The sequence below is a fragment of the Pelodiscus sinensis genome, chromosome 19 (genome assembly GCF_049634645.1).
Source record: "Pelodiscus sinensis isolate JC-2024 chromosome 19, ASM4963464v1, whole genome shotgun sequence".
Classification (NCBI taxonomy): domain Eukaryota; kingdom Metazoa; phylum Chordata; order Testudines; family Trionychidae; genus Pelodiscus; species Pelodiscus sinensis.
The window spans coordinates 30994676-31021405 of NC_134729.1; the positions used below are offsets into that span (position 1 = coordinate 30994676).

A 26730-nucleotide genomic window follows, 5' to 3' on the forward strand; every position below is an offset into this window, starting at 1 on the left:
CTGCTTGGGATCTGTGCACAGCTTTCCTCAGAACTTGAGCATGCTCCTTGGTCATTTACAAGAGGTTCCCATTGAGAGGGGGAATCCTTCCCCAAATGGCTCCCATAACTCTTTAGCCAGCAGAGAAGTGGTGAATAATCAGACGTACAGTAGGTTCCTTGCATGATAGAGGGGGGAGGGATAGCTCAGTGGTTTGAGCATTGGCCTGCTAAACCCAGGGTTGTGAGTTCAATCCTTGCAGAGGCCATCTGGGGCAAAAATTTGTCAGGGATGGTTCTTGGTCCTGCTGTGAAGGCAGAGAACTGGACTCAACCTTCAAGGTCCCTTCCAGTTCTAAGAGATAGGCAATCTCCATTAATTTATAAATTTATTTTAGAGCATGGGGTCAACTGAATCAATCCAATTCAGAAAGACAAATGGATTAATATATTAGCATCTCCATTCTTTGTAACGTTTTGGTGTGATATTTGGTAGCCTGGTATGTACTGACAAGAGAAAAATGTCCCATCTGGCCTAATTTCTATCTGTTCACAATTACATTTTTGTAAAACCACTTTTTTCCCTTTTTATAGGAAACAAGATTAGGGAAACTCATCAATGATGTAAGAAAGAAGACATCAAATGAGGAGCTTGCCAAACGTGCCAAGAAATTGCTACGCAATTGGCAAAAACTGATAGAACCTGTAACCCAGAATGAATCTGTTCCAAGAGGATTGCCGAATCCCCCTGGGTCAGCCAACGGTGGTGCACACAACTGTAAACCAGAAGTGCCATCAGCTGTAGTAACTGGATCAAAACCCATCAATGAATTGAAAAGCAGGAATGATATCCAAAAGTTAAACTCCCCAAAAACAGAAAAACCAGGAAATCGGAAAAGGAAAGGTGAACATAGAGATGGGCATCAGGGCCCCCCTCCTAAAGTTTCCAAAGCTAGCCATGAAGTACTACAAAACTCTTCTCCTCCACCAACTAATGGAATTGCTGGGAGCCCTGAAAATTTTCCAAGTCCTATAGATGTTAATCCTTATGCAGGGCCTGAAAGTAGCAGGACAGAACATAGTGAAAATGACAAACACAGTAAGATCCCAATAAATGCTGTAAAACCTCACACCAGCCCTCCAGGGCTTGTAAAACCGTCAAGCACTTCCTCATTATTAAAGACTGCAGTGCTTCAACAGCATGATAAATTGGAAGAAACTACAGGACAGCACCAACCTAAAAGTCCCCGCTGTTCCTCATTCAGTCCTGGTAATATTAGACATGATACTTTTGCTCGACAGCATATCACATACTCACCAAAGGGTTCAGTACCTAGTCCATCTCAAAGGTCCCAGTTCTTAGATTCTGCACAGGTGCCATCACCACAACCCCCTTCTTTGATGCAACCATCAACACCTCCAATGCCAGCAAAAAGACTGGAGGTTTCTCAGCAATCAGGAACTGAGATATCTCCGCACTGGCAGGAGCAGGCACCTTTGGAAAGCCAGCACAGGCACACAGCAGGGACACTTCAGCACACATCTCCTAGCTGCAAAACCAACTTGCACCCTGCAGAATCTCTGACTCCATATGTTGGCTTTTCACCCGACGCGTCAAAAATGGACAGTGATGATGCTGCTTCAGGTTCAGATAGTAAGAAGAAGAAAAGGTACAGACCCAGAGACCATACAGTAAATTTGGATGGGCAGCTAATAGAAGGGGGTGTGAAACCAGTGCGATTAAAAGAAAGAAAACTCACATTTGATCCCATGACAGGACAGATAAAACCTTTAACACAGAAAGATTCTTTGCAGGTAGAAATACCTGCAGCTACTGAACAGCACAGGACAGAAACAGACAAGCAGGAGCAAAAACCCAACCTGCAAAGTCCTTTTGAACAAACGAACTGGAAAGAGTTATCCAGAAATGAAATAATTCAATCGTATTTAAACAGACAAAGTAGCTTGCTGTCTTCATCAGGTGTACAAACCCCAGGAGCTCACTACTTCATGTCTGAGTATTTAAAGCAGGAGGAAAGCACTAGAAGAGAAGCTAGAAAGACTCATGTTCTAGCTCCCAACAGCAAACCCACAGACTTGCCTGGGGTCACAAGAGAGGTCACAAGTGATGACCTTAACAGAATACGTGAACATCACTGGCCAGGCGTGAATGGCTGTTATGATACACAGGGTAACTGGTATAATTGGACGCAGTGCATATCTTTAGATCCACATGGGGATGATGGTAGATTGAACATCCTGCCTTACGTCTGCCTAGACTGAGTACAGTTTTGCTAAAATGCTCTCACATTGGCAGTTAGCAAGTATAGCAGACACTTAACATGGAGAGAGCCTCCTGTCCTGGACAAGCAGGGCCATCAAACAGAGGGTATGAAGGAGCTGATTGTTTACAGCTCTTTCCTTTAAATTCTCCTTTTGTGAAATGCTGCTACCAGTTTACTAACAAAATTGCAAAGGAAGGCATACGAAGGTTGATTAAATTGAGTTCAAAACTCTATAGCAACCCAGCTATAAAAAAGTGTTAGTCCCCGAGAAGTGAAGATGGTTTCCAGCACTTTGTGAATGCCGGAATCTTATTACAGGCAGGTACAGATAAAATTGTAGAAATTACCTTAACAAAATATGCATCTATTTATTTGACTTGATTTGGGTTCATTTGACAGTAAGACGTCTGAGACAATGCGCAAAAAATGTAGTTTTTATTTGCATCAGATCTCTGGAAATTGTGTTCTTTTAAGTCACATGGTGCAAAGATTGGGTTTAAATATCAGGTGTTACACTGCAGGATGGCGATCTGGCTTCAGCTCAACATTCCATAGGCATTTACATATTTTAGTCTGGTTTCAGTTAAATCCAATCTGAGAAATGCTGCAAAAACTAGGTTAAAAAAACTACACATTATTTTCTAATCACCAGCCAAATCACTTTTCTCCTTTTCCCTTCCTGCAGACTTCTAGAAAAATTAACCTTTTCTAGAATCCAAAAGTAATGAGGGTGCTACAAGTTTGTAACTGTACTGTGAGGGAAAAAAGAAGCCTGTTTGTATGCTGGAAATATACTTGTTACCATTCCTTTAGATATTGTTTGCCTTATGGATATCCATCATAAACGCAATTTGCAAAAACAAAGAGCCTTAGTGAATGTACAGTAACTAGACTTCTGTGTTCTTGGGATGCAGAAGGGAGCAACTTTGCTATTTGGTCCTTTAAGTGGACACATTGTGATATAAATGTGGAAATAAAAAAATTTGCACAAAAAAGTTTGTGAATTATTTATATTTAAACTGGTTACTTTCAAGGTTTGGTCACTTCAGAAAAGTCAAGTTGAAGCTAACTACATATAGCAGCCCTATGGGTAAAGCTGCATCCTGTTAATTTAATTCTAATCCAATTAAAGATGGTTAGTCTTATAAGATGTACTATCTAGCTTTTTTTAGTCTTCCAAATGTGCTGGAAATATTTACTAATATATATTGGATAATTTTAACTGTGGTTAAATCCAGGGAGAATATGCTTTGCTTGGAGAGTGTCCTCCAAGTTACTGTTACTATACTTCAAAGTTGAGCTAATTTGTTCTACTTTTGTATGTAGTAATTAATAATTGTAAAATGTCTATTTCACCTCTGATCACAACCTGATTCAATAGTATTTTTATATGCAGCATAGGCAAAACATTTCCAGCTCTTGTTAACATATTAACAACTGGAACAATTTACTTTTACAGCACCTGGTGTTGGGTTTCTGTCCTGCTGAGGCTTAAAATAAACAAAACTTTAGTGGGATTACTGCCAGTGCAGCAATGTTAATTGCAACATGAGAGTCTTGTCAGTTGGAAAAAATAACCACCATAAAAATGTGTCCAAGTATATTTTCAGTTTACTTCAGTTTTTACTCTTCCGCAATGATAGACTACCCAAGCTGTTTAGGACTGGGGAGGGTCTTGGAAGAATGGAATGAGAGGTCAAGATGATCCTGAAAAATGCTTGATCTTTGTTTAGAAGACTTAGCACAAACTAAAATATATCCAGTTCTCCTCTCCTGCCCTTACACCAAACAAACAAATATTTCTGTTGTTTTCCCTTTCCTTGAACCTAGATCAGTAACGTGCCCATCTTGGGGGCCTCTGAATTTAGGGCTATTCTCAGAAGGGAGTGGTGAGGCAGTGATCCACCACATAATTTTTGGGCATTTTTTTCCTCTGCTTATTCCATTTCTTATGAAATTCTGGCTCTAGAGGATTGTGATATTCTAAACTCACTGACATTTACAAGCATCCTCCACAATGCCCAGTGGCTGGCTAACCGCTATGATGGTCTTAATTTCATCCACATTGTTGTGGAGAAGTCTTAAGGCATCAGACCCAGCTCTTGCCTACTGCAGCACAAATTGACAATACAGTCCATTGATTAGTGTGTGACAATACAGTCCATTGATTACTGTGTGCTTTAAATCTGTGTGTGACTTGCTTCACAGTTCTGGATTAGGGGATCAACCAAGTTGGAAGTAATTCAGGGTCAGAAATCGGTTCAAAGACCTTTATATTTCAGCATGTTCTATTAGTGTAAACAGTGATGTTCTATCAGCTCCGGCAAATGTTGAAGATGTTTACAAGGTGGTCTTGTCTATTTTGTAAGCCAGTTAAATGAAGTTTACTTTATACATAATTACTTGTTGTATTTACATATTTTTGCATGGACTGTTTCTTGGCCAGTTGCTTGTACTCGGTGCTTTCCAAAATGCACTGTCCTTCTCCTAAAGCTTACAGTCTTACAAGTACAGAACAGACATCTCCTTCCACTCTGGCATGGAAAGGCTCCCATGTGTGACTCTAGATTCTGGTATGGTCCCATTTTTGTATGGGTGGCCTGGTTTTTTAGGTGTGTGCAGACACTATTACATCAGGGGTGGGCAATGATTTTTTGATGGGGAGGTGGCACTCCAATATTTTGGAAAGTGGTCAAAGGCTGCACTCTTCCAGCATATTAATGGAGGAATTCCAGGGTCTGGGATGGAGATTTGGTGCAGAAGGGAGCCTGGGGTGTAAGGGACTGGGGTGCAGGAGGGAGAAAGAGTTCTGGGAAAGAGTTTGTGTGAAGGAGGCAGTTATGACCTAGGGCGCGGGACTGGGATGCAGGATTTTGGGATATGACCTAGGGTAGGAGGGGATTGTGATCTGGGGCAGGGGATTGGAGTGCCAGATCTAGGAGGGGATATGGGGGCAGGAGGGGGCAGAGGATTGGAGAAGGGAGGTGCTGGGGTGCACTTTCCAGTAGAAACCTAAGGCAGACTGTCTGCTGCAGGCTGCTGCGCTCTGGGCATGAGTGGGGAGGGGTGGGAGGGGTAGGATGGAGAAGGCTTCCTACACTGCCCCTACTCCCAGCAAAAATTCTTAGCTCCTATTGGCTGGAAACTGAGAGATTGGCCAGTAGGCGCTAAGAGATTTTGCTGGGGCGAGAGGGGGGAGAACAGCGTGAGAAGTTTCCCTCCTCCCTCCCCAGCCTTCCAGAGCTGGCTTTTTAAAGTGTGAGCTGTTCTCTGCCTAAGGGTTCCACAGGCTGGATCTGTTGGCTTGGTGAGCTGGATTTGTCCCGCTGGCAGCTTGTATTACATAAATGCCTTTTTTTCAAAGAATGCATAGAAGAAATAAGCTGTCCAAACAATTGATACTGGCCTATCCAAGAATCATTCTATACTTCTTTAGTTAGCCTCAGTTAAATTTTTAATTTGCTATAGACACTTCATGTTGCTGCTCAGGTGCTGAACAATCTTTTCCTTTTAAATTATTGTAGATTTTTAACAAGCACAAAGAGGAGCTTTCAGTATTGGTGGTAACATAGATTAGGAGTGCCTATCTGTAGGAGGAGGAGCTATATGCTGTTTCCATTGACAGTTATGTGAAATATTAGAGAGGAGGTTCTCTACAGGCTGCTAGTAATAGTATTTTCTTTTTGTGCTCAATGCACTTAGGGAAAGAGCCAGACATAACACTCTTGCTAGACAATGTTTTACTAACACTTCTACCTCAGACTTTTCAAGAATGTCATTCCTCCTGAGTAGGTGTTAATCCTGCCTCTGACTACCCATGTCAATGCAAATATAATTTTTAAAAAACAATTTCTGCTTTTGCTTGTGATGTGAGCACCTCGTGAAAGTAATTGACTTGTCCTTAAGCAATTAAATCTCTAATCATTCCTGTCTAGAAGTTTAAGCGTTACTGTAAGCAATTACTGTTAAAATTAGTGATCAAGAGTGACTAGCATAGACTGATAGGTTTCTTTATGCTCTTCTTGTCCAAATCTGGTGTGCATTTTGAGTGATGCTAACTATGAAATCAGTTGAAGCAAGTGTCCCAGTTGATGTCATAAGAGAAGGCCAATTATGTGAATTAGTAAGTGTCTAAGTTAACTGTATAGTCTTGCAGGTGACCCTTCCAGTTCATGAATTAATTGTATAACTGAGGAAACTGCATCCTTGGCTGTTTTTGGGACTTCAGTGGGATGCAATTTCTTGCAGTAGTACTAAATCCAGTGCTTATTTAAGTGTAGGGTAGGCAGAGAAAGCAATTTCCCCATGTATAATAAAATTAGTGAGAGGGGTAATGGAGTGTGTCTAAGTTTAAAAAAAAAAGCTACTTTGGAAATCTAGGCATCTGATAAGAAATGGCAAGATATGAAATGAGGTCTTGATTTTTTTCCCTTTGCAGGGAAGGAAACACTTGGGTACACAGAGAGCTGCCCTTACCTCTGAGCAGCTGGAGCCTGAAGGTGAGGGATACATCATTTGGTTACCACTGATTGGAAGTGGAAAAATTGTCATCAAGAAAGTGAGGCTGAGGGAATCGCTGGCCTCAGGCCTTCAGTCCTCCAATTTACACTTCAGTTACAGAGGAGATCCTAAGACTTCTGTCTAATCTGAGACAAAACTTTATGAAACAGAAAAACTAGTCACCTTTTATTCTGTAAATGACTTATGTTTTTGCCTAATGAAGAATTTTCTTTGTAAATATGCTAATTCCAGAGGTGGTTCTTGTACTCTTATCTATGTACTGTTAGTTTTATTTATTGGTGATATTATCCAAGAGCTCTAGTTATAAATTAGGTCTACGGGCAACCTACAATGAAACCATGTTTTGCAATAGTAGTGGCTGGTGGTAGAGGGGAAGAAAGACTAAAGAACCACTAGCAGCTGTAGACAACAGCACCTCCGCCCTGCTGTCAAGTAGCACAATAGATACCTCTCCCTCTCCTATGCCACGCGGGGTTAGGACAGCTTCAGGTAGTCTGCTGGCCTGAGGCTCCAGGGGCTGTTCGCTGCCGCTGTCAAGGTGAGCCCGCTTGCAGGAGCAGGCGATGTAGCAATCCGGACTTTAGGCCCTTGGGCGGGAGGGGGGCACGGTTGCGGGGGTAGCTGTGGGGCAGTTCACAGCACCGGGGTCTGGGCTCTTGGATACAGGCTTGTCTGAGGGGCCGGCTGTTCAGTAATTGCAGGCACGAGACAGCGGCCTGCAAGGCGGCCCGGCCGCTCACCGGCCCGGGGCGGCCCCCCGGCTGCGCTGGGGACGAGCGGGCCGATCGGCTACGGGGCCGCTCCCGCCGGGTGCTTAAGTGGCAGCGGCCGCTGCAAACCCGGGCCAGGCTGGAACCCGCTCCGAGCCCCCCCGCCCCCCGGGGCCAGGCTGGAACCCGCTCCGCGCCCCCCGCCCCCCGGGCCAGCGCGGGGGGGGAGGACTTGCCCCGCCCCCACCCCAGGGAGCGCAGTCACCGGCACCTTGGCGCCGCACGAGGCGGGGCCCGCGGCCGAGCGGAAGTGACGCCAGGACGGCGACGAGGGGCCCGCCCCCGGAAGCGACGTGCCGGCGGCGCTGACGTTGCGTCGCGGCCAGCCGGGAGCCGTAGGGAGCGATGGCGGCCGCGCTGGCGGCTCCGGGCGGCGGCTCCAGCTCGGCGGCGGGCGCGGCTCGCGGGCCGGCGCTGCGGGAGGGCGCCCGCGTGTCCGCGCTGTGCCTGGCCTGGTACGGGCTGAGCGCGGGCGGGAACGTGGTGAACAAGCTGCTGCTGGGCGGCTTCCCGCGGCCCGTCACCGTCTCGCTCTTCCACATCCTGGGGCTCTGCGGCCTCCTGCCGCCGCTGCTGCGCGCCTGGCGCGTGCCCCCGGCCGGGCCCGCGCAGCTGCCGCCCCGCGCCTACCCGCGCTACATCCTGCCGCTCGCCTTCGGCAAGTACTTCGCCTCCGTCTCGGCGCACGTCTCGCTCTGGCGGGTGCCGGTCTCCTACGCGCACACAGGTGAGCGGCCGCCCGCCCCGCTTCCCGAGCCCCCGAAAGCCCCGTGGGCCCGGCCGCCTCCCTTCCCGCCCTGCTGTGCGCTGCCTATTGGAGACTCTTCCTTCGGCTCTGCGTGCCGGCCGAGGCAGACTGCCCGGCCAGTGGTATAGAACTGCATCGAGCTCCGTGTTCCAGGCAGGTGCGGGGCTCCTAGAGGGGTAACAAAGGATTTTAATGCCCAATACAACTGGGAGGGCGCTATCTTGTTCTGAGTTTGGAGTATTCCCTTAAACACTGTAGGCTCAAAAGTTTCAGAGGGGTAGCCGAGTTTGTCTCTAACAGGAAAACCTTAAAAACAACAAATAGTCTTGTAGCACTTTAAAGACTAACAATAGTGGTATCATGAGCTTTTGTCAGCACAGACCACTTCTTTAGATGACCAGAGTGTTGGACGTCCTGAACCAAGAATAAGTAAGGGAAGGAGGTAGGTGGGGGGGCACAAGGGAAGGAAAAGGCTTCCTTCCTGTCCAAATTAGGCTGTCAGTCTAAATAAACAAAGTTTGAAAGGAAAAACTGCTTTCAATTTCTAACATTTTTTGTGACATTTATTCCACTTCACATATCTTGATGAGCTTAATTTTTGTTTTATTTTTGTAAGCTCAGCTGTGGTATTGATCAACTCTTCAGTGTTAGGCTTTGAATATGTGGTTTTCCACACTTCTGCACACTTCCCCATTCTTGTTTTTCTATTGGGATGAGTTTGATTTTACTACCCTTATTTAAACTTTTCTTCTGTTTTCAGTAAAGGCAACAATGCCAATATGGGTAGTTCTGCTTTCAAGAATTATAATGAAAGAAAAACAGACTACAAAGGTAAGGCAGTTACTGATGATTCCTCATCTTTCTCTTCGTTACTAATCCATGCTGAACTGACAGGGATTAAAAATTCATGCACGTGGGGCAAGTGGAAACCTTTCCTGCGTAGTGTAAGATTGCCAAGTGTAACCATTCATTTTGCATATTTAAGTTCAGAAGTTAAAGTAACTTAAGTTTCTTAAAGCATTTGCCTGGAATAGGAGCTCAGTTTGGGGAGAGGTGCAATACAATGTCTAAGAAATTTAAGTGTGGGAGGGTCAGGGCTGGGGACGTAGAGGGGTAGTAGGAATCAAGGTTGACGGGTATGAAGATGGACTATGGGCAGGGAGCTGGGTTTTTGGGGGGGGTATGTAGAAGTCAGGGTTGAGGATGTGTGGGTTCAGGAATCTGCATAGGGAGCTGCGGTGTGGGGGGGCTCAGAGCAGCAGGCATTTTGGGGTGCAGGAGGCTGGGTGTGCGCAGGGGTGAGTGTGCAGCAGCACATGCTGGGTCCCTGAGTGTTGCTTTATTCTCCTTATTACTCTCAATGAGGGAGGGAAAATGATGGCTGCTCAGAGGAGGGGAAGAGGAGGAATGCAATAGTTAGTAATGCATCCCAGGATACTCAAGGAGCTGATAGAGGAGGTATCTGAGCCTTTAGCTATGATCTTTGAAAAATCATGGCAGACGGGAGATTCCAGAAGACTGGAAAAGGGCAAATATTGTGCCCATCTATAAAAAGGGGAATAAGAACAACCCAGGAAACTATAGACTGGTCAGTTTAACGTCTGTCCCAGGGAAGATAATGGAGCAGGTAATTAAGGAAATCATATGCAAACACTTGGAAGGTAATAAAGTGATAGGGAATAGCCAGCATGGGTTTGTGAAGAACAAGTCATGCCAAACTAATCTGATAGCTTTCTTTGATAAGATAACAAGGCTTGTGGATAAGGGAGAAGCGGTGGATGTCATATACCTAGACTTTAGTAAGGCATTTGATACGGTCTCGCATGATATTCTTATTGATAAACTAGGCAAATATAACTTAGATAGGGCCACGATAAGGTGGGTGCATAATTGGCTGGATAACCATAGTCAGAGTTGTTGTTAACGGTTCTAAATCCTGCTGGAAAGGGATAACAAGTGGAGTTCCTCAAGGGTCTGTTTTGGGACCCGTACTGTTCAACATCTTCATCAATGATGTAGATATTGGGATAGAGAGTACGCTTATTAAGTTTGCAGATGATACCAAACTGGGTGGGGTTGCAACTTCTTTGGAGGATAGGGACATAATTCAAAATGACCTTAGCAAGTTAGAGAAATGGTCAGAGGTAAACAGGATGAGGTTTAATAAAGAGAAATGCAAAGTGCTCCACTTAGGAAGGAACAATCAGTTCCATACATACAAGATGGGAAGCGACTGTCTAGGAAGGAGCATGGCAGAAAGGGATCTAGGGGTCATAGTGGACCACAAGTTGAATATGAGTCAACAGTGTGATGCTGTTGTAAAAAAAGCAAATATGATTCTAGGTTGTATCAACAGGTGTGTTGTAAGCAAAACTCGTGAAGTCATTCTGCCGCTCTACTCTGCACTAGTTAGGCCTCAGCTGGAGTACTGTGTCCAGTTCTGGGCGCCACATTTCAAGAAAGATGTGGAGAAATTGGAAAGGGTACAGAGAAGAGCGACAAGAATGATTAAAGGTTTAGAGAACATGACCTATGAAGCCAGGCTTCGTGAACTGGTCTTGTTTAGTTTGGAAAAAAGAAGATTAAGGGGGGACATGATAGCGGTTTTCAAATATCTAAAAGGGTGTCACAAGGAGGAAGGAGAAAATTTGTTCCTCTTGGTTTCTGAGGACAGGACAAGGAGTAATGGGCTTAAAGTGCAGCAGGGGAGGTTTAGATTGGACATTAGGAAAAAATTCCTAACTGTGAGGGTGGTCAAATATTGGAATAAATTGCCAAGTGAGGTGGTGGAATCTCCCTCTCTGGAGATATTTAAGAACAGGTTAGATAGACATCTGTCAGGGATGGTGTAGGTGGAGCTTGGTCCTGCCTTGAGGGCGGGGGGCTGGACTCGATGACTTCTTGAGGTCCCTTCCAGTCCTATGATTCTATGATTCCTTGCTCCCTGAGAGTCAAAGGGAGGGAGGGGAAAAGCTTCACAGAGAGACTTAGTATATGATGAAATGGCAGCAAAGGGATGGGCCTCAGGGCTGAGGCAGTTCCAGGCAGTGGTGCCCCCCAGCCAGCCCCTGTAACCTGCCTGGCTGCCTGCAGGAAACCCTGGGAGCCAGGCAGGGAGTGCTCTCACTGAGTGCCTCAACTGGCCAGCTTCTTGCTGGAGCACTGCATCAGATTATTTTCACCTCTGTTTAGGATGCTAGGGCTTATGATTGTAAAGAAACCCTTCCAAGTTTGATAAGTTGATTATATGCTAGCTGTAGGCAGATTGCTCCTCTGTACGAGGCATGGCTTAGTTTGCTCAAGGTGAAAGCTGAACCCAAGTATCTTTGTGTCCTTCTAAAAGTGCCCATGAATGTTGACTTAATTTCCTTAAAAGGTGCATGCGGCTGTCTGTTTTCTCTTCCAGGTGTATTTATCGCTGATACCTATAATCAGTGGTGTTCTTCTGGCCACAATCACTGAACTCTCATTTGATATGTGGGGTCTCATCAGTGCTCTTGCTGCTACACTCTGTTTTTCGCTTCAGAACATCTTCTCCAAAAAGGTAACACTTCTGTTCATCCTGCTGGATAGAACTCTTAAATAAGGGGCATCGCATTGCAGAGGGCAGGAATGTATTTCCCAGTATAGAACTGGGTTTGTATATTCTGATTTGGTGGAAGGTAGTTATGTTGAGTGAAGGAAAGCTGGCCATGACCCAGAGTTTATCCTTGCCTTTGTTTCATGCCAAGAATCTTCAGTTTCCATCAGCAATGACTGCGGAGGCCTCATGTCTAATAACATATTTGTAGGGTGGCAACTTTAACATTGTCAGCCTCTCCCTCCAGACTGAACTACATTACTCCACGTCCTTCTGTGTAACTGCAATCCAACTTTACAACATGTCAATCAAATTTCTGAAAAAAAATCAGACTTAAGACCAAATAGAATATTTAGCACTTTTAGTATGCGACTGATGCCATTATCTAGAATATAAACAATTGGCTGTTGACCCTTCCAGCATTCAAACCAACTAGGCAGTATATCACAGCCCTTAGATAGGTTTCTGATTATCTTTAATCATGGTAGAAAGTGAGCTGTAGGTTCTGTGAAAAAGAACTATTGTAATTTGATCAAATATTACACCAATAAGTCATGTTTGTGCTTTCTGAATTAATTCCTCATCCTTTGAATGAAGATGATCAGTATTTGGAGAAAAGGTGATTTTTGATGTCTTTATCAGGTGTTGAGAGATTCCCGAATACATCATCTTCGGCTGCTGAACATACTTGGATGTCATGCTGTGTTCTTCATGATCCCAACATGGGTTTTAGTGGATCTTTCTTCCTTTCTAGTAGAAAATGACTTGGTAAGTCTTTGGCAAGCTTCAAAATAGGGCACTTGCTTGGACATCTCTCCTGCTTTTTAAAGATGTATCCATTTCTCAGATAAGAGGCATTGTAATTGCCACTAAGTACCACAAAATAGTGGAGAAAAAGCAGGCTATGAGGTTATGGGAAAGGCTCATTACAGGGTCACCAGGCAAAGCCAGTAATTTGTCTTACCTTGAGGCAAGAGCCCTAAAGAGGAGATTGGAATGAGCCTAAAATACAGGTTGAGATTGCCTCTAGAAATAGACAATTAATTTGACTGGGGAGATAATGTGGTAGCGTGCCATTTTACTCAGCCCTCCCTAGTAATGCTAGTAATTGACTTCTTTCAGAAATTATTGTGAACTGCATCCTCTTCTCCTTATGAAATTCTTTCTTATCTGAAACTGAAGATGAACATTTTTTATTTTTTTTCCATAGAGTACTGTGTCCCACTGGTCCTGGACCTTAATGCTGCTCATAATAAGTGGATTTTGTAACTTTGCCCAGAATGTCATTGCCTTCAGTATTCTTAACTTAATCAGCCCATTAAGTTACTCTGTTGCAAATGCCACAAAAAGGATCATGGTTATTACAGTTTCCCTTATAATGCTTCGAAATCCAGTCACCAGCACCAATGTCCTTGGGATGTTGACTGCAATCTTAGGGGTATTCTTGTATAATAAGGTAAGTCTCTATTATGAAACGTACACCAGTCAGTAGTGACCAAAAACTGTTAATATCTATTGACTATAAAATAGCCTTTGTAAAACGAGTTGTCTATTAGCAGATCAAAAAAGTTAATAGTGTAACCAAAAAACCCCCACAAATGGTCGAAGTTGTTAGGCTCTGGGAGAACAAGAAATGAATGGGCCTTAGGTGGGATTGAAACTTTGAAATTGGAAGAGTGGAGCAGTCTATTAGGAGAAGCTTGCTTTGCTGCTGCCTTACTATTACAGTTGTGGGGTCAGTAGACTTGTCTCCAGAAGTGTAAATGTAGCATCTTTCACCACTCTTAGAATTCATTCTTACAAATATATAATATAGTGCTGTTCCTGATCCTCTGAAGCTTCTACAAGCACACAAATGTGTGCCACTAACTTGCCTGTGGTGGTGGTTCTGGTGAACATAACAAAAGATTTCTTCTGATCACTGTTCTAATCTGGATTGATTGACTGTTTCAGTAGTGACTCAACACTTCTGTGCAAAACCAGGAATCTTGTTAACTAGGAATACTAAAGGAAGGATTTGCTTTAGGAGTGACTGTAGATTTAAAGATTAGTATTAGAGAAAATAGTCTCTAATATGACTGGTTTCTGTGTGAAATAGGTGTCTGTTTTTTCCAGACACATTCACTGTTGTCTGAGAGAAGTAGTTTAATTAATTAATTTTTTTTGTTCCATAGACAAAATATGATGCGAATCAGGAAGCAAAGAAGCAGCTACTTCCAGTTACTACTGGAGACCTTGTGACTCTGGAACGCCACCGGAACACTCCTGAAAAGTCTCAGAATGGACTTATGACATTTGCACAACATGGAGACTACCAGTATGGCCGAACCAGTGTCTTAACAGATCACTTTCAGTATAACAGGCAAAACTATCCAACCACATACAGCTTAAATCGGTATGATATATAGGATTCTGATAAGCAGGTATAGACTGTAACATGGAGTTTCCCTAGCATTATCAGAGACTTCTGGCATGCCTTTGAACGTAAAGCTGTAGATTGTATGGGTTCTGCAGAGGGGAAGATGCATGTGTATCAAAAGTGGTACAGACTTTCATCTTCAGTGAAGCAGGTCTGTAAACACGAAACAATTAGATCAGACACTGGAAAGTAGTGTACAATATAGTTCTTGTACAGAGATTCTGGTGAAATGCAAGTGTAAAACTCCAGCATAAATACTTGCTGTTGTATTTGCTTTCAGAGCCTGTCAACTGACCGCCATTTTGGCAGTTAAAGTGTGGCCAGTATTTCCTTTCTGTGATAGCAATTCAATCTTTAACCTGTGTTTTTATTTTATTTTAATGGTATGCGGCTCATTACTGTCCAAATGCAAGCTATGATACTTTTTGGAGATAGGGCTTGTCAGTTGGAGGGGAATTGAATTGTGTCTTTAAAAAAAGCAGAGGGGTAGATCTGAATTTCAAGTTCCACAGGTTTAAAACTTCATGTTGATATTAAATGTGTACTTCTAACTTGAGTTTGCAATGATCACCACAGAGCCAGGCTTTTAAATTGGTACTACATTCTTGTTCTCTGCAATAATCTTGAAGTACAACTTTTGTTTAGGCATAGAGAACTAATTTGGCTCTAAAATAATCTGACATTAGTTATCAATAGCAACTTGATAGTTTTCATTCTTTGACTAATGAAGTTGTGTAACTTTTTCAGTAGTTACTCTTTATCTGAGAAGAGAAAACACCTTAATATTTGGAACAAGGCTGTTTTCCTGTGACTGCTCTGCACTTGTTTTTTGTAAAGCTAGCTTGTTATCATGTTGAGTTGGGAGATGCTTCAGGATTGTGTGTTTTCTCCCTTTTTTTAATTGTAAGAATTATATGCTATCATATGACTTAAGTTTTATGAATGTGGATTTGATTGTCTACAAAATCTATTTCTTGGACCCCAATTACATTCTGTGTTTCCCCTACTTAGTGCTACTAGAGTAATTGTGTATGTTCTGCCTGACTTGTATGTTCATATTTATGGACACTAATATTTGTTTATATCCATTTTTCCTCCTGTAGCACCTTTCACTTGAATAATGAATTATCATGAGAGAATTGTTCTTGAGTTGACTGAGTATGTAAAATTGCCAGAAAATGTGTTGGATTTTATTTTGCACTTTTAGCATAAATGAAAGTGCTTTGACAAAACATGAAGTTTTGTTGATGACTTATGACAGATACTGAGTGTCTGTGATAAAAGAAGCCATCTGAGCTTTGATAAATAGAAACTATTTTGGCAAAGATGATTATCTTCAGGCCTCCTCTCCTGGAGAGGAACTCATCATATAATGGGCTAAGATTCTGCAGGAGAAGTGCTTGGTGCATTCTTGGTCACTGGACAAACATCAATGACACACTTTAGTAGTGGGTAGATGGACGTTAGGAAAAACTTATTAACTGTTGGGGTGGTTAAGAACTGCAAAAAAATTACCTAGGCAAGTTGTGGAATCTCCATCATTGGAGATATTTTAGAGCAAGTTATATAAACATCTGTCAGGAATAATCAGTGGTGCTTGGTATAAGGGCAGGTGACTGGATGGATGACTTCTTAAGGTCCCTTCCAGTTCTAGTACTCAATGATTTTATAAAATCCCTTTATCCCTTTTCATGAAAGATGATTGCCTTTCAGCAGTAAGATAAATTTGTGACTCCGTTCTTGATTTATTTATATAGCTTTTTTCCTGTAAGTGCAAAGCTAAATCTATTCTCAGTCTGCTTGTAGAAATTGCCATTGTTAATAGTTTCTTTGATGTATTCCAAAGGGGAGAATGCTGCACCTGGAGGCTGGGCCAAATTCAGTCATGGTGTTTTATGAGCAGAACTCCACTATCAGTGGAGGCGAATGTGTTAATGCTAATAGGAAATTTGGATGTGGTTCAGTGTTCCCTCTAAACTGTGCAGTAGCACAGCTTCACAGCTGATAAATCAGGCCCCCCTGCTCAGTCAGCTCCATGGAAGGAGCCATGAGCCTCTGACTGGGTGGGGCTGATCAATCACCTCTGAAGCTGAGCTGCCCCACAGCTAAGGGGGAACACTGATGTAGATGTTTAGTTTGAAAAACTCACAATTCAGAAATCGTTCTGGAGATCCTTCCCATACAACTGTTAACCTAGAATTGCTTTCACAGGCTCTGGGCTTCATTTCTTTACAACTGAAACTTCATATTAACATATAAAAGGAAAAAAATCCAGCTAGTGGAATGACATAATGAATTTCTAAGACACCCTTTTTTAATGTGTGCCATTGCATAAATGCAGAAGGAAGGGTGATCTTGTAGCTGAAGGCTCTGAACTGGGACTGTGATTCAGTTCCTGGTTCTGCCATAGATTGCCACCGGGAACTTGAACAACTCACTTACCTCCTCTGAAAATTTCAGGCTAAGGGAGTTAGATGCCCAATTCAGTTACTTTCAATGGGAGTGGAGTTCCTAACTATCCATGTGCAGAATAAATTTAATGTGCACCGAGGCATGTGTGGTTGTGCACCACCAGTAGAAAAACCTGCTGCTGGGTGTCAGTACTCTTAATCAGCTGGTGGCATTTGAATCTCTCCTGGGTTGCTGCCCAAGCACTCATCTTACAGGGAACACTGTTCTTAACTTCCATAAACCCGTCTGAAAATCTCAAACATGATATCTGTGCCTCGATTTCCTCTCTGTAAAATGGGACTAATTCTTCCATACTCCATAGAAGTGCTGTTTTGGGATACAACGGTATTGAGGGCCATAAAAATGTATAGAAATATCTCTCATCCTAGTGTGCCTACCACCATAATATCTTGGTAGTATTTAAGTCATCCCTTCAAGGAAGAGGAATACAGCTCCCTTCTGTTCTCCCAAGTAGATACATACAATTAAGTAAATAAGTGGCTTGTTTCCTAAAGATTGCAGCTAGGTCTGTTAACTCTTTCCCTAGAAGGCTTGCATTGCACCGTCATAAACTAGGAGGAGTTAGGCTCATTGTGGGTGTGTCTAGACTACAAGGTTTTTTCGAGAAATGTGGCCTTTTTTTGAAAAAACTTTACCTGCGTCTAGACTGCTGCTGTGTTCTTTTGAAAATAAATCGAAAGAACGCGGCAGTTTTTTTTGACTGCGGTAAACCTCATTTTAAGAGGAAGAACGCCTTTTTTCGGAAGTGCTCTTTCAAAAAAAAGGCGTTCTATAATGCAAACTGCTTTTAGAAAGAGAGCATTCAGACTGCTTTTTCGAAAGAAAGTACTGGTTGTAGTCTAGATGCTCTTTTTCAAAAGAGGCTTGCAGTCTAGATGTAGCCTGTGATTTGGAAGGACTGTAATCACAAGTGAGGGTCCACTGCTGAGAATTCTCATTTTCTTTCTCTCGTGTTCTAATCTGGGCTCTGGCATCCTCAGTGTTCGCAGAGACACAATTGCTATAATGCAGTGCAAAGCAATGGGGGGCTCACTGAGCACTAGGCCATAGTCCACTTAGGGCTCTGAAGATAAATTTTAGGCTTTTCTTCTAGAGCAGGTGTGGGGAACCTCAGGCCCGGGGTCCAGATGCGGCTCCTGCCTTGACTGGATCCAGCCACCAAGGCTCAGTGCTCCCCCCAACATTAGGGAGCCTGCATTGGTGCTTCAGCATCCTCCTGGAGCATACAAAATATACTACCTTCACCCCCGCCCCCGGGGCTTTGGTGTGAGAGGGGAATGTGGGGACTGTCTTTCTCCCTCTGTCAGGGGCCACCTCAGTGAGGGTTTTTTCTTCCCACCTGTGTGTGGTTTCAGACTGATTTTTCTGTCATTGCCTCCCCTCCCTCCCACCCAAAAAAGTTCCCCACCCCATCCTAGAGTTTACATGGCCTGTGGTCATGCTTTGCTAGTTCACATAATATAGTCATTGGGAATTATTTTGTACAACAGAATATTTACATGAATCATGCTATGGTAAATTATTTCTTTGAATACCTGAATCTAAGTTCCAAAGTAGTTACTGCCTGCATCCAGGTAAAGGAAGTTTCTGATACTGTTGGAACTTGTAATCTTATTAGACGTTATGAGGTTTTGTCTGAGGTGAAACATTTGTCTAATTTTAACATTGTAAATTAATGGCATTTTTAACTGTACATAAATCTGTAGAAAATAGGAAAACACAGGAATAAAAAGGACATATCTAGACAATCATGTATAATGATCCTGCTATTAAATCAAAGTGAAGAAAATACTTTTTGCTTACAGTACAATTTAAGGGAATGCCATATCAGCAGCCATTTGGAGGACCAGATTATTTTTGCAATAAGAAGAAAGCTGGGGCTCTATGACTAGTGTCTGAGATTCAGACATTAGTTACTGCAACTTTTTAAAAATTGTCTGAGTTCCACAGTCTGTCATGTACATTACATTGATAACAACTGAGGAATCTTATCCCCCCAAAATACTGGTATTACTAAAAACGAGCACATGATAGGGTTACCATATTTGAACTTTCAAAAAAGAGGACACTCCTGAGAGAGAGTATGTGTCAGTATCTACCAACTCCGGTGGTATATAACACATGAATACAACATAAGTTGGCAGATACAGATATAGATACACTCCCTCTCAGGAGTGTCCTCTATTTTGAAATTTCAAATTTGGTAGTCCTACATATGCAAAGAAACTGAACACTACTTTCAGCTATTCCTTTACATGGTTTTTGCATTGAGATAGTTCAACTAATAACTTGGTGCTGCTAGAAGATCTTGAGTGAAGCTTTTCCCTTATGGACCAAATAATGACTAGCAGAATCCCTATTTTGGTCAATGAAACATTCAGGTGTTCTATGCATTTATCTGAAACAACTAAACATGGATGAATGAAATTTCAATGCACTAGGAGTTAAGACTTGTGAAAATGACTCGTAACATCAGGTCATTGCTAGAAGAGTTGCTAGTCAGAATGGTCTGATAAAAATCAGAAAACAGTAATGTCCTAATACACCCTTCTGTTTCCTCAGTGTAACAATAGAAATTTCTGCCATAAAACTATATAGCCCTTTATTTACAAGTAGAGTCATTAATTTTCCAGGGCTTCCAGTTTTTAACCATGATATAAGCTGAAAATTGTTGTTTGTTGAAACATGGTAGCCAGCTAGCTCAGTGCTGGTAAGAAGAGTTCTTAAGATAAATGTTTCATTCTGATCTATTTACATACAAATATTTATATATGTAAATATTTAAGAGCAGCTCTATGGGTAGCACAAACCTTCCCATTCTGTGCTTTCCACATGTTAATACTTTGTAGATGAATTTGTGTGCTTAGTGTTTTTACCTATCACAGGATAAAATGTGATGCATAGGAAATTTGGCACTTAAAACCTTAGGGTGTGAATTGCTCTAGAATGTTTGAAGTTCTTATTTCTACTGCACTATTCTTTACAGCTCAGTACATAACTTAGTATGACTGTTTTGTCTGTGCTTAATGGAGGCTTCCCGTATGCTACTCTTCACATCATTGGTGGTGTGCTGGTGCTCCATATCTGGTGGGAGACCGGAGGGAGAAATTGCACTGGTGGTTTTTGAGTGTCAGAGAATCTGTGGGGATTGATCTGTTACCTAGTTGGGTAGGTTAGATGGATTTTGAGGCCTGCCCTGGAGGTTCTTACTTGAATACCCAGAGGTGGTGGCCACAGCCTTCTGGGCACTTTGTGGTTACAAGAAGCTGAATAGTGTAGCTGTATGCTGAGGATATAGTAGAGTGAACAATGACTGCAAAGGCTTGGAGAACTAGAATCTTGTAGTGACTGACAAGTGGAGGTGTGTGGTGGTGGTCATCTTGATTGAGAAGTTTCTGGCTAGGTACAGCCACAACCAGAATTCTTAATATGACCCTGCAATTACCTGGGGGAATTCTGCACCAAAAATTAAAAGTTCTATGAACAATATTCTAAAATTCTGCATATTTTGTCAAAATAAATCAATTTAATAATGCTGGTTTCAGTTATTTTTTGCAATTTATTTAAACTACAACACACTAGATGGAGAATGGGAGTGGGGATTGTTAGAGGAAATTCCCAAATCCACTTTGTCTAATAGTAACGTGGCTAGGTTTCACCATTTATTTCTAGTTATTAGTCAACAAGTATATGCATGCATATACTCGGTGTTACATCATAGACAACTGTCTACACAGCACCAAATTTCAAAATAAAGCACTATTCTGAAAGGTCCCTTACTCCTCGTAGAATGAGGTTTACAGGGATGTTGAAATAGCGAACCCAAAATAATGGGCATGCTGTGAAGATGTGGGATAGCTAATTCGGGATACTCTGATATCCCAAAATAACACTACAATGTAGACGTACACTCAGAAAAATCCCAATAGCAAACAAAAGTGACAGAATCTCACTCTCACACACATACAACAAACTTCCCCCTCCCTCCACATAGCAATTTGTCTCTGCCAGCTACTCTAGGTGCCTTAACTGAGCTACTGGGGAGGTGTTTGTGACTGCTCTTACAAAAACAAAGGATTGGGGACAGGGGGGACACTTTAAAAGGTAACACATATATTTGTTAGTCATTTAAAGTGCCACTGGACTTCTTGTTTTTGTTGAAACGGAGAGGTAGCCTTGTTAGTCTGAACAGCTGCTCTTGTGGCTTCCCTTTAGTTTCCCACTTTTCTGTGGGGAAGCAAAGAAACCTTCAGGGGACATAAATTCTGCTTATGTGCAGACACAGAATTCCCCTAATAGTGTTATGTGTAATGCCCAGGAATGCAAAATGATGGAAAATGGTGACATTATACAAAACAATAGGAAGAATAAAGTCAGTTTCAGTAGTGCACCATACTGCAAAAGCTCATTTTCTTGTGAGCTTTTAAGGTGATGGTAGAGGGGACACAAATCTTGTAATAGTTGTGTTAAGGGAGTGCACTGTTTGTTTTTCTGTGGGAGTGTCTATGAATTGGTATTTGTAACTGGAAATTTGTTGCTGTTTATTTTTTAATGTGTGGGAGGTGTCTGCAACTGTATATCCAGATGGAAGTAGGCGCAAGTCCTTGTTAAGTCTTCTAAAACTCTAGATTAATCACTTTTATTTGTAAGTTGAATTTTTCTTTTCTAGTATCTTAGGCCCCACATTCACATTTTATGGTTTCTGGTTCTCAAATTGTATCCCAAAATGGTTTTGAGAATTACCTAATGAAGTAGAGTGCGGAGAGAAGAATTAAAAACAAAGGGGAAAAGTTGCTCAACTGAAATGCAAAGCAAAATGTTTTCCTTTAAAAAGTGATAGTTTTCTTTTAATTTTTCAAACCCCCAACTTGAATATAAATGTTTGATTTTTAACTTCAGTTTTGGAAGAGTAAAATATTAACTTCTACACTTGGAAACTCAAGTGCAAAAGGATTATCTTAACATAAGCACCATAAAATGAAAGTCTCTAGTTTCACTATACAAACTGAAATGCAAATACCGAACAGTGTAAATGGTGAAAAGCTATATTTAAAAAAAATTAAAACACAAGCCTTCTTAAATATGGCATGATGGTGTCCCTTTAAAGAATTTGCTTTTTTCTTTAACAATTATGCATGTACTTAAGTTTAATTGTACAAGGTTTCATGTATGCCCAGCTTCTTGATATCCTCACATTCTGTGTAATAAAATTCCTGTGTAGTGTAATGTGATTTTGGCATGGACTGTTATGTCATAAAAACTCTCCCTCCCTCCCCCGTCGACTTCCAATTATAGCATTTCTGTAAGAGCTAAGACAAGTTTCAGATGTTGTATCCTAATATGTACACTAGGGCGGTAATAGTATTGTCCATTAACTGATAAACCAATACGCTTTTAATGCTATAGACTACATGAATTTCCATTCCCACTGGTAAATTTTTAGCAGGCTGGCCAGCAGCCTGGCTCAGTTCCAGCTTGTGCTGAGTCTGGGAGCTTAGACCTCCCCCTGGAGAGGGGCTGCTACCACCCCACACTACTGCTTTGTAAAGATTTGCAAACTTTTTTAGACAGAGGGGAAGAGGAAACAGATAACTATTAAAACTGCTTGTTCTGAGAGGTGTATAAAGTTTTTCTGATCTCTGGAGAAGACCTCAACTTGGAAAGACAAGTTCGTGACACTCTCTAAATGGTTAAACTTAGTATCTAAAATCCTGTGGCAGGGATCTTAATTATTTAAGTTACTTCATTAAATGTAAACTTTTTAGTGTTCATGCAAGATAACTGGTTCATTTATGTTAATAAGGAAAGGTGTATTCCCACTCCTGTTTTATGAATAATTCTCCTCTTTGAGTGCAAACAGAATTATTTCCAGGAAAGAGATATTTAATTGATATGTATGTTTAATTCTAAAGTGAATTTATTTCAAGTTTTATTTTTAATGTACAGTAATTATGAATTTTTTAGCTTATGAACTTTAAAGTGGAAAAGTTTTGTTAATATACTTTTTAAATATTGAAAATGTAAATAAAGATGAATTCTGCAATGTCAGATCCTGCTTACTGGTGTTATTTACAGCTAGAATTGTGGAGGCGCTGGCTAGTTTTTGACTCCTTTGGGTTTCAACAAGTTTAGCTAAACTGCAGTTGGGCAATGGCACAACTTATTTAATAACCAAAAGACTCAATTTGTTAAATCTGTAACAAGTTGCAATAAGTGGCTTCTATAACATTACCTGTTTAATCATGGATATGTTTTTTTTCTTACTCTTCTACTTATGGATATTCGACATATTCTGATAGCACAGTGATGAGGGTGGACAGGTGGCATGTGACTAGTGAGTATTTTTAGTCTAAAGATCCTGTTAGTTTTTGTAGTTTTGTCTAAGACCAGGTATGATGGATAGGAGTGCTGTCCAGCACCCAGTGACTAAAGGGTTAAATTCATGTATCTAGCGGGGGGGTTGGCAGAGCCAGACGAACCAATGGCATACGGTGCTAAAATCTGAATTGTATAAGATACCTTGCCTCCTTTCTTTGTAGGAGTTAGTTAAACCAGGTGGTGTTGGAAAACAGCATGATTTAAATCCAGGCAGGACTACCATGCCTCCAAGGAATGCAGGGCATGGAAGTGGACTAAACAGGGAAGGGATCATGAGTAAATAAACAGAAAATGTGTATTTAGTCATGATCAGGGCGTTTTTCTTTGTTTTGGTTGTTTGGTTAAACTTCTGTGAATCTATCCTTTCCCTCTCCCTATCTAAAAATGTACCCAGAGTTGTTTTAATTTGTTTTACTCAGTTGCTCTGTAACACCTAGCAACCAAGTATACTTTATCAAGTATATCTTTTTGTTTTGTTAATAAAATCACCTTTTTTAAGGTGGTGATTTGATTCTTGTGTTCTGGAAAGAAACAGGAGATCTGTGTGTGTGTCAAGTCTGAGAGGTCAGCTATCAAAGACAGCTTGTTTTCTTTTGTTTGTTTTTTCAAGCTCTCTTGTGGCAGAGGAGCTTAGGGAACTCTTGCTTGGGAAGGAAGTCCAAGTGCTTTCTTCCTGGGTTCAAGAAGAAAGGTTGTTTCACTTGGTGGTGGCAGCTACCCACCAAAATCAGTGAATCTGTGACTGGGGAGTTTCAGTAAGCAGAACCAATAGAGACAAGATATTTAAGGTCACCTGCGGGCCCCCATCTTCTGTACGTGGAGTGCCGGAGTGGGGAACAGCCCTCACATGTTGGCAGAGCGGAGGGATCATTTTGAACCAGGAATCACAGGCCTCAGGATTTTAAAAGGACACTTTTTTTTTCCTGTGTTGCTGTTTGGAAATTTTGGGACTTGTTTTGGTTTCCTCTTTTGCTGCCTGGGGGCGGGGAGGAAGGCGCACAGAAGATTAAATCTGCACAGCCAAAGAATCCAAACCAAATAGTGTGGTGGTTTTTTTCCTAGCTTTTGGGGCAATTGGATAGCTAGGCTAGAGTAGGGCAGGGAAGCAGCCTGGTCCATGCATTTGTGATCGGGCAGGGTAGCCCTAGCGCAACTAACGCTCCCTAAGTGACACAGTGAGGTGAAAACGGCCTCAGCTCAGGGCAAAATATCTACCACCAGGAAAGACTTGTACTCTGAGGAGGTGGGACAGGAGGATGTCCCTGTGAGGCCCGGGGAAAGTCATCTTCTGGGAGCAGGGGGTGGTAACCATACCCTCCCTCACCACTTCTTCAGGGTGGAAGAGTACCCTTAAGGCAGGCAGATCTCTAACTCAGGCCGAGATGAGTTCTTACTACAAATGAAGCAATTAGAAACCGAGACAAGGGAGAAGCAAAAGTGTTTAGAGGCAGAAGTGGAGATAAAGCAGTTAGAAACTGAACTGGAGAGAACTAGGAAGCTGGGCACTCCTCCTGTCCATCACACCAGGGATACAATGCAGGCAATCTAAACCCCCTTCTAATAGCATTTTGATTGGTTCCTGTAATTTGTTCTACATTATCCCATGGTTTTCATCTAGATAGCCTATACTAAATTATTAGCAAGTAGATGCACATTCAGTCTCCAATAGGGATGTTAAATATCAGTTAATTGAATAGTCAAGTAACTATTATCAGTTCTTCGAATGATGTCCCTGTGGGTGTTTCACTGTAGGTGCGGGACTTGTCTTGGCAGGAGGGAGAAAAATTGTTCTTGGCCTTTGAAGCTAGGACAAGAAGCAATGGGCTTAAACTGCAGCAAGGGCAGTTTAGGTTGGACATTAGGAAAAACTTCCTGTCAGGGTGGCTAAATACTGGAATAAGTTGCCTAGGCAAGTTGTGGAATCTCCATCTCTGGAGATATTTAAGAGAAGGTTAGATAAATATCGGGGATGGTCTAGATCAGTGGTCTCCAATCTTTTTACACCCAAGACCACTTTTTAAATGACAGAACAAGCCAAGATCTACTGCCCCACCCTTCCCCCAAGACCCCATTGCTTCCTTGAAGCCCCGCCCCACCCTCTATTCTCCTCCTTTCCATCACTTGCTATCCCCAATCCTTATACTGCTGCTTTTTCCTCCCAATTCTTCTGTAGGAACATTTGGCCTATCTAGACTGGACCAAATGTCAGAAAAACCCCTTCTTTCGGAAGCCCCCTTATTCCTCGTGGAAAGAGGAATACAGGGATTACCGAAAGAGCGTGTTTGCTCTTCCACTAAAAAAAGCGGAAGAACAAACACATCCCTGGATGCAGAAGAGTGTTTCTGGCGCATCTCTGGAATCCCGAAAAACTCCTGCAGTCTAGTTGTACCCTGGCTGGGTTGACAGAGGATGTGTAGGCTCTGGGGTGGGAGTGAGGGATTTGGGTGGGGGAAGGGGTGAGAAGTGCAAGCTCTGGGAGGAAATCCAGATGCAGGAAAAGGTGGAGAAGGGGATGCTGGCTTGGGGCAGGGGCTCCATGCTAGGCAGTGTTGGGGTCAGATGGAGGGTTGGGGTACTAAGCAAAGCCACAGGCTTGTGGATGTGAGGGTGCAGGAATTTGGGTTAGGGTATGTGAGGGGCTCAGGGAAAGGGGTTCCAGTGTATGATAGGCTCAGATCTAGGGTCTGGGAGAAAGGGGGGTGCAGGAGTGTTATGATGCTGTGGCCAGATGGGGGCTTGGCCCCAATTGGGGGTTTATTGGCCAGGCTTCATTTTTAAATAAAATACTATGTCAAACAATTTCTGTATTGTCTTTCTTTATGAGAAGGACCGAGAACCTGTTTTGAGTCCGAGATCATGACCCACAGAAAAGTCAGTTGGGGCCACACAAGTGAGATGCAAAAAAGTACTCCTCTAAAACTGCCCAAGCCTCACTAACGTGGCCCCAACTGTGCTAGTGGGAGCAGGGGACATGGTACTGGGAAAGGGTGCTAGTGGGTGTTGGGGCAGGGGACAGGTGCCAGTGGAGGCAGAATTCTGCGACAGGGCAGAGGGGACGGGGTGCCAGGAGGGCAGGGGACGGGGTTCTGCAGCAGGAGATGGTGCCAGAGGGGGAAAGGGGACAGCGTTGGGGGGACGGGTTCTGCAGCAGGGGACAAGGTGCCATTGGGGACAGAGTTCTGTGGCAGGAGACGGTGCCAGTGGGGGCAGAGTCTCCCCTGTACCTGCCTCCTCCCAGGACTCCTCTCCTCTCCCCCTCCTCCTGGGCAGAGGAGGGAAGCCCTGTTGCGTGCCTCCTCTGGGGCTGGTGTGAGCCTACTTCAGAGCAGGGAAGCCCCTGTGTGCCCCCTCTGGGGCTGACCCCCTCCCTGCACGGAGCAGGGAAGCCCATGCATGCACATCCTCCTGGGCTGACTCCCCTTCTCTGTGGGGGGGTGAGGGGAGTCCCAGCGCATGCCTCTGGGGACTCCCCGGTAAGCTCCCAGCATACCACAGACCGGGGCAAGGAAGCAGCCAGCACATTTCTGGAACCCCCAGGAGTGACACATGACTTAGGACTTCCGTCCTCCCACTGGAAAG

General features: G+C 42.9%; 2 protein-coding genes across 3 annotated transcripts in view; both read left to right on the forward strand.

Moving 5' to 3' along the window:
* MED26 (mediator complex subunit 26) overlaps window positions 1–5194 on the forward strand; it is a 53098-nt gene extending 47904 nt beyond the window's left edge. Inside the window, exon 4 of one of the 2 annotated variants that reach the window (XM_075903371.1) lies at window positions 573–5194. In XM_075903371.1, coding sequence (XP_075759486.1) covers window positions 573–2261 — 1689 coding nt within the window. In that variant the 3' untranslated portion in view covers window positions 2262–5194. The remainder of the gene's footprint in view (window positions 1–572) is intronic. The other variant, XM_075903370.1, reaches the window with a different exon arrangement.
* Window positions 5195–7852: 2658 nt separating this feature from the next.
* On the forward strand, window positions 7853–22821 carry SLC35E1 (solute carrier family 35 member E1). The gene is made up of 6 exons (XM_006122461.3): window positions 7853–8281; window positions 9063–9133; window positions 11709–11846; window positions 12525–12650; window positions 13093–13338; window positions 14057–22821. Exons 1-6 carry the CDS (start codon window positions 7900–7902, stop codon window positions 14288–14290), a joined length of 1197 nt encoding a protein of 398 aa, XP_006122523.3. The 5' UTR covers window positions 7853–7899; the 3' UTR covers window positions 14291–22821.
* The last annotated feature ends 3909 nt before the right edge of the window (window positions 22822–26730 follow it).

Bases quoted from the DNA above. Each gene is read 5' to 3' on its own strand.
- SLC35E1 (XM_006122461.3), top strand. From the start codon at position 7,900: ATGGCGGCCGCGCTGGCGGCTCCGGGCGGCGGCTCCAGCTCGGCGGCG. The intron at 9,134-11,708 runs GTAAGGCAGTTA...TTTCTCTTCCAG, and splicing joins AAGAAAAACAGACTACAAAG to GTGTATTTATCGCTGATACC. The intron at 13,339-14,056 runs GTAAGTCTCTAT...TTTGTTCCATAG, and splicing joins GGGTATTCTTGTATAATAAG to ACAAAATATGATGCGAATCA.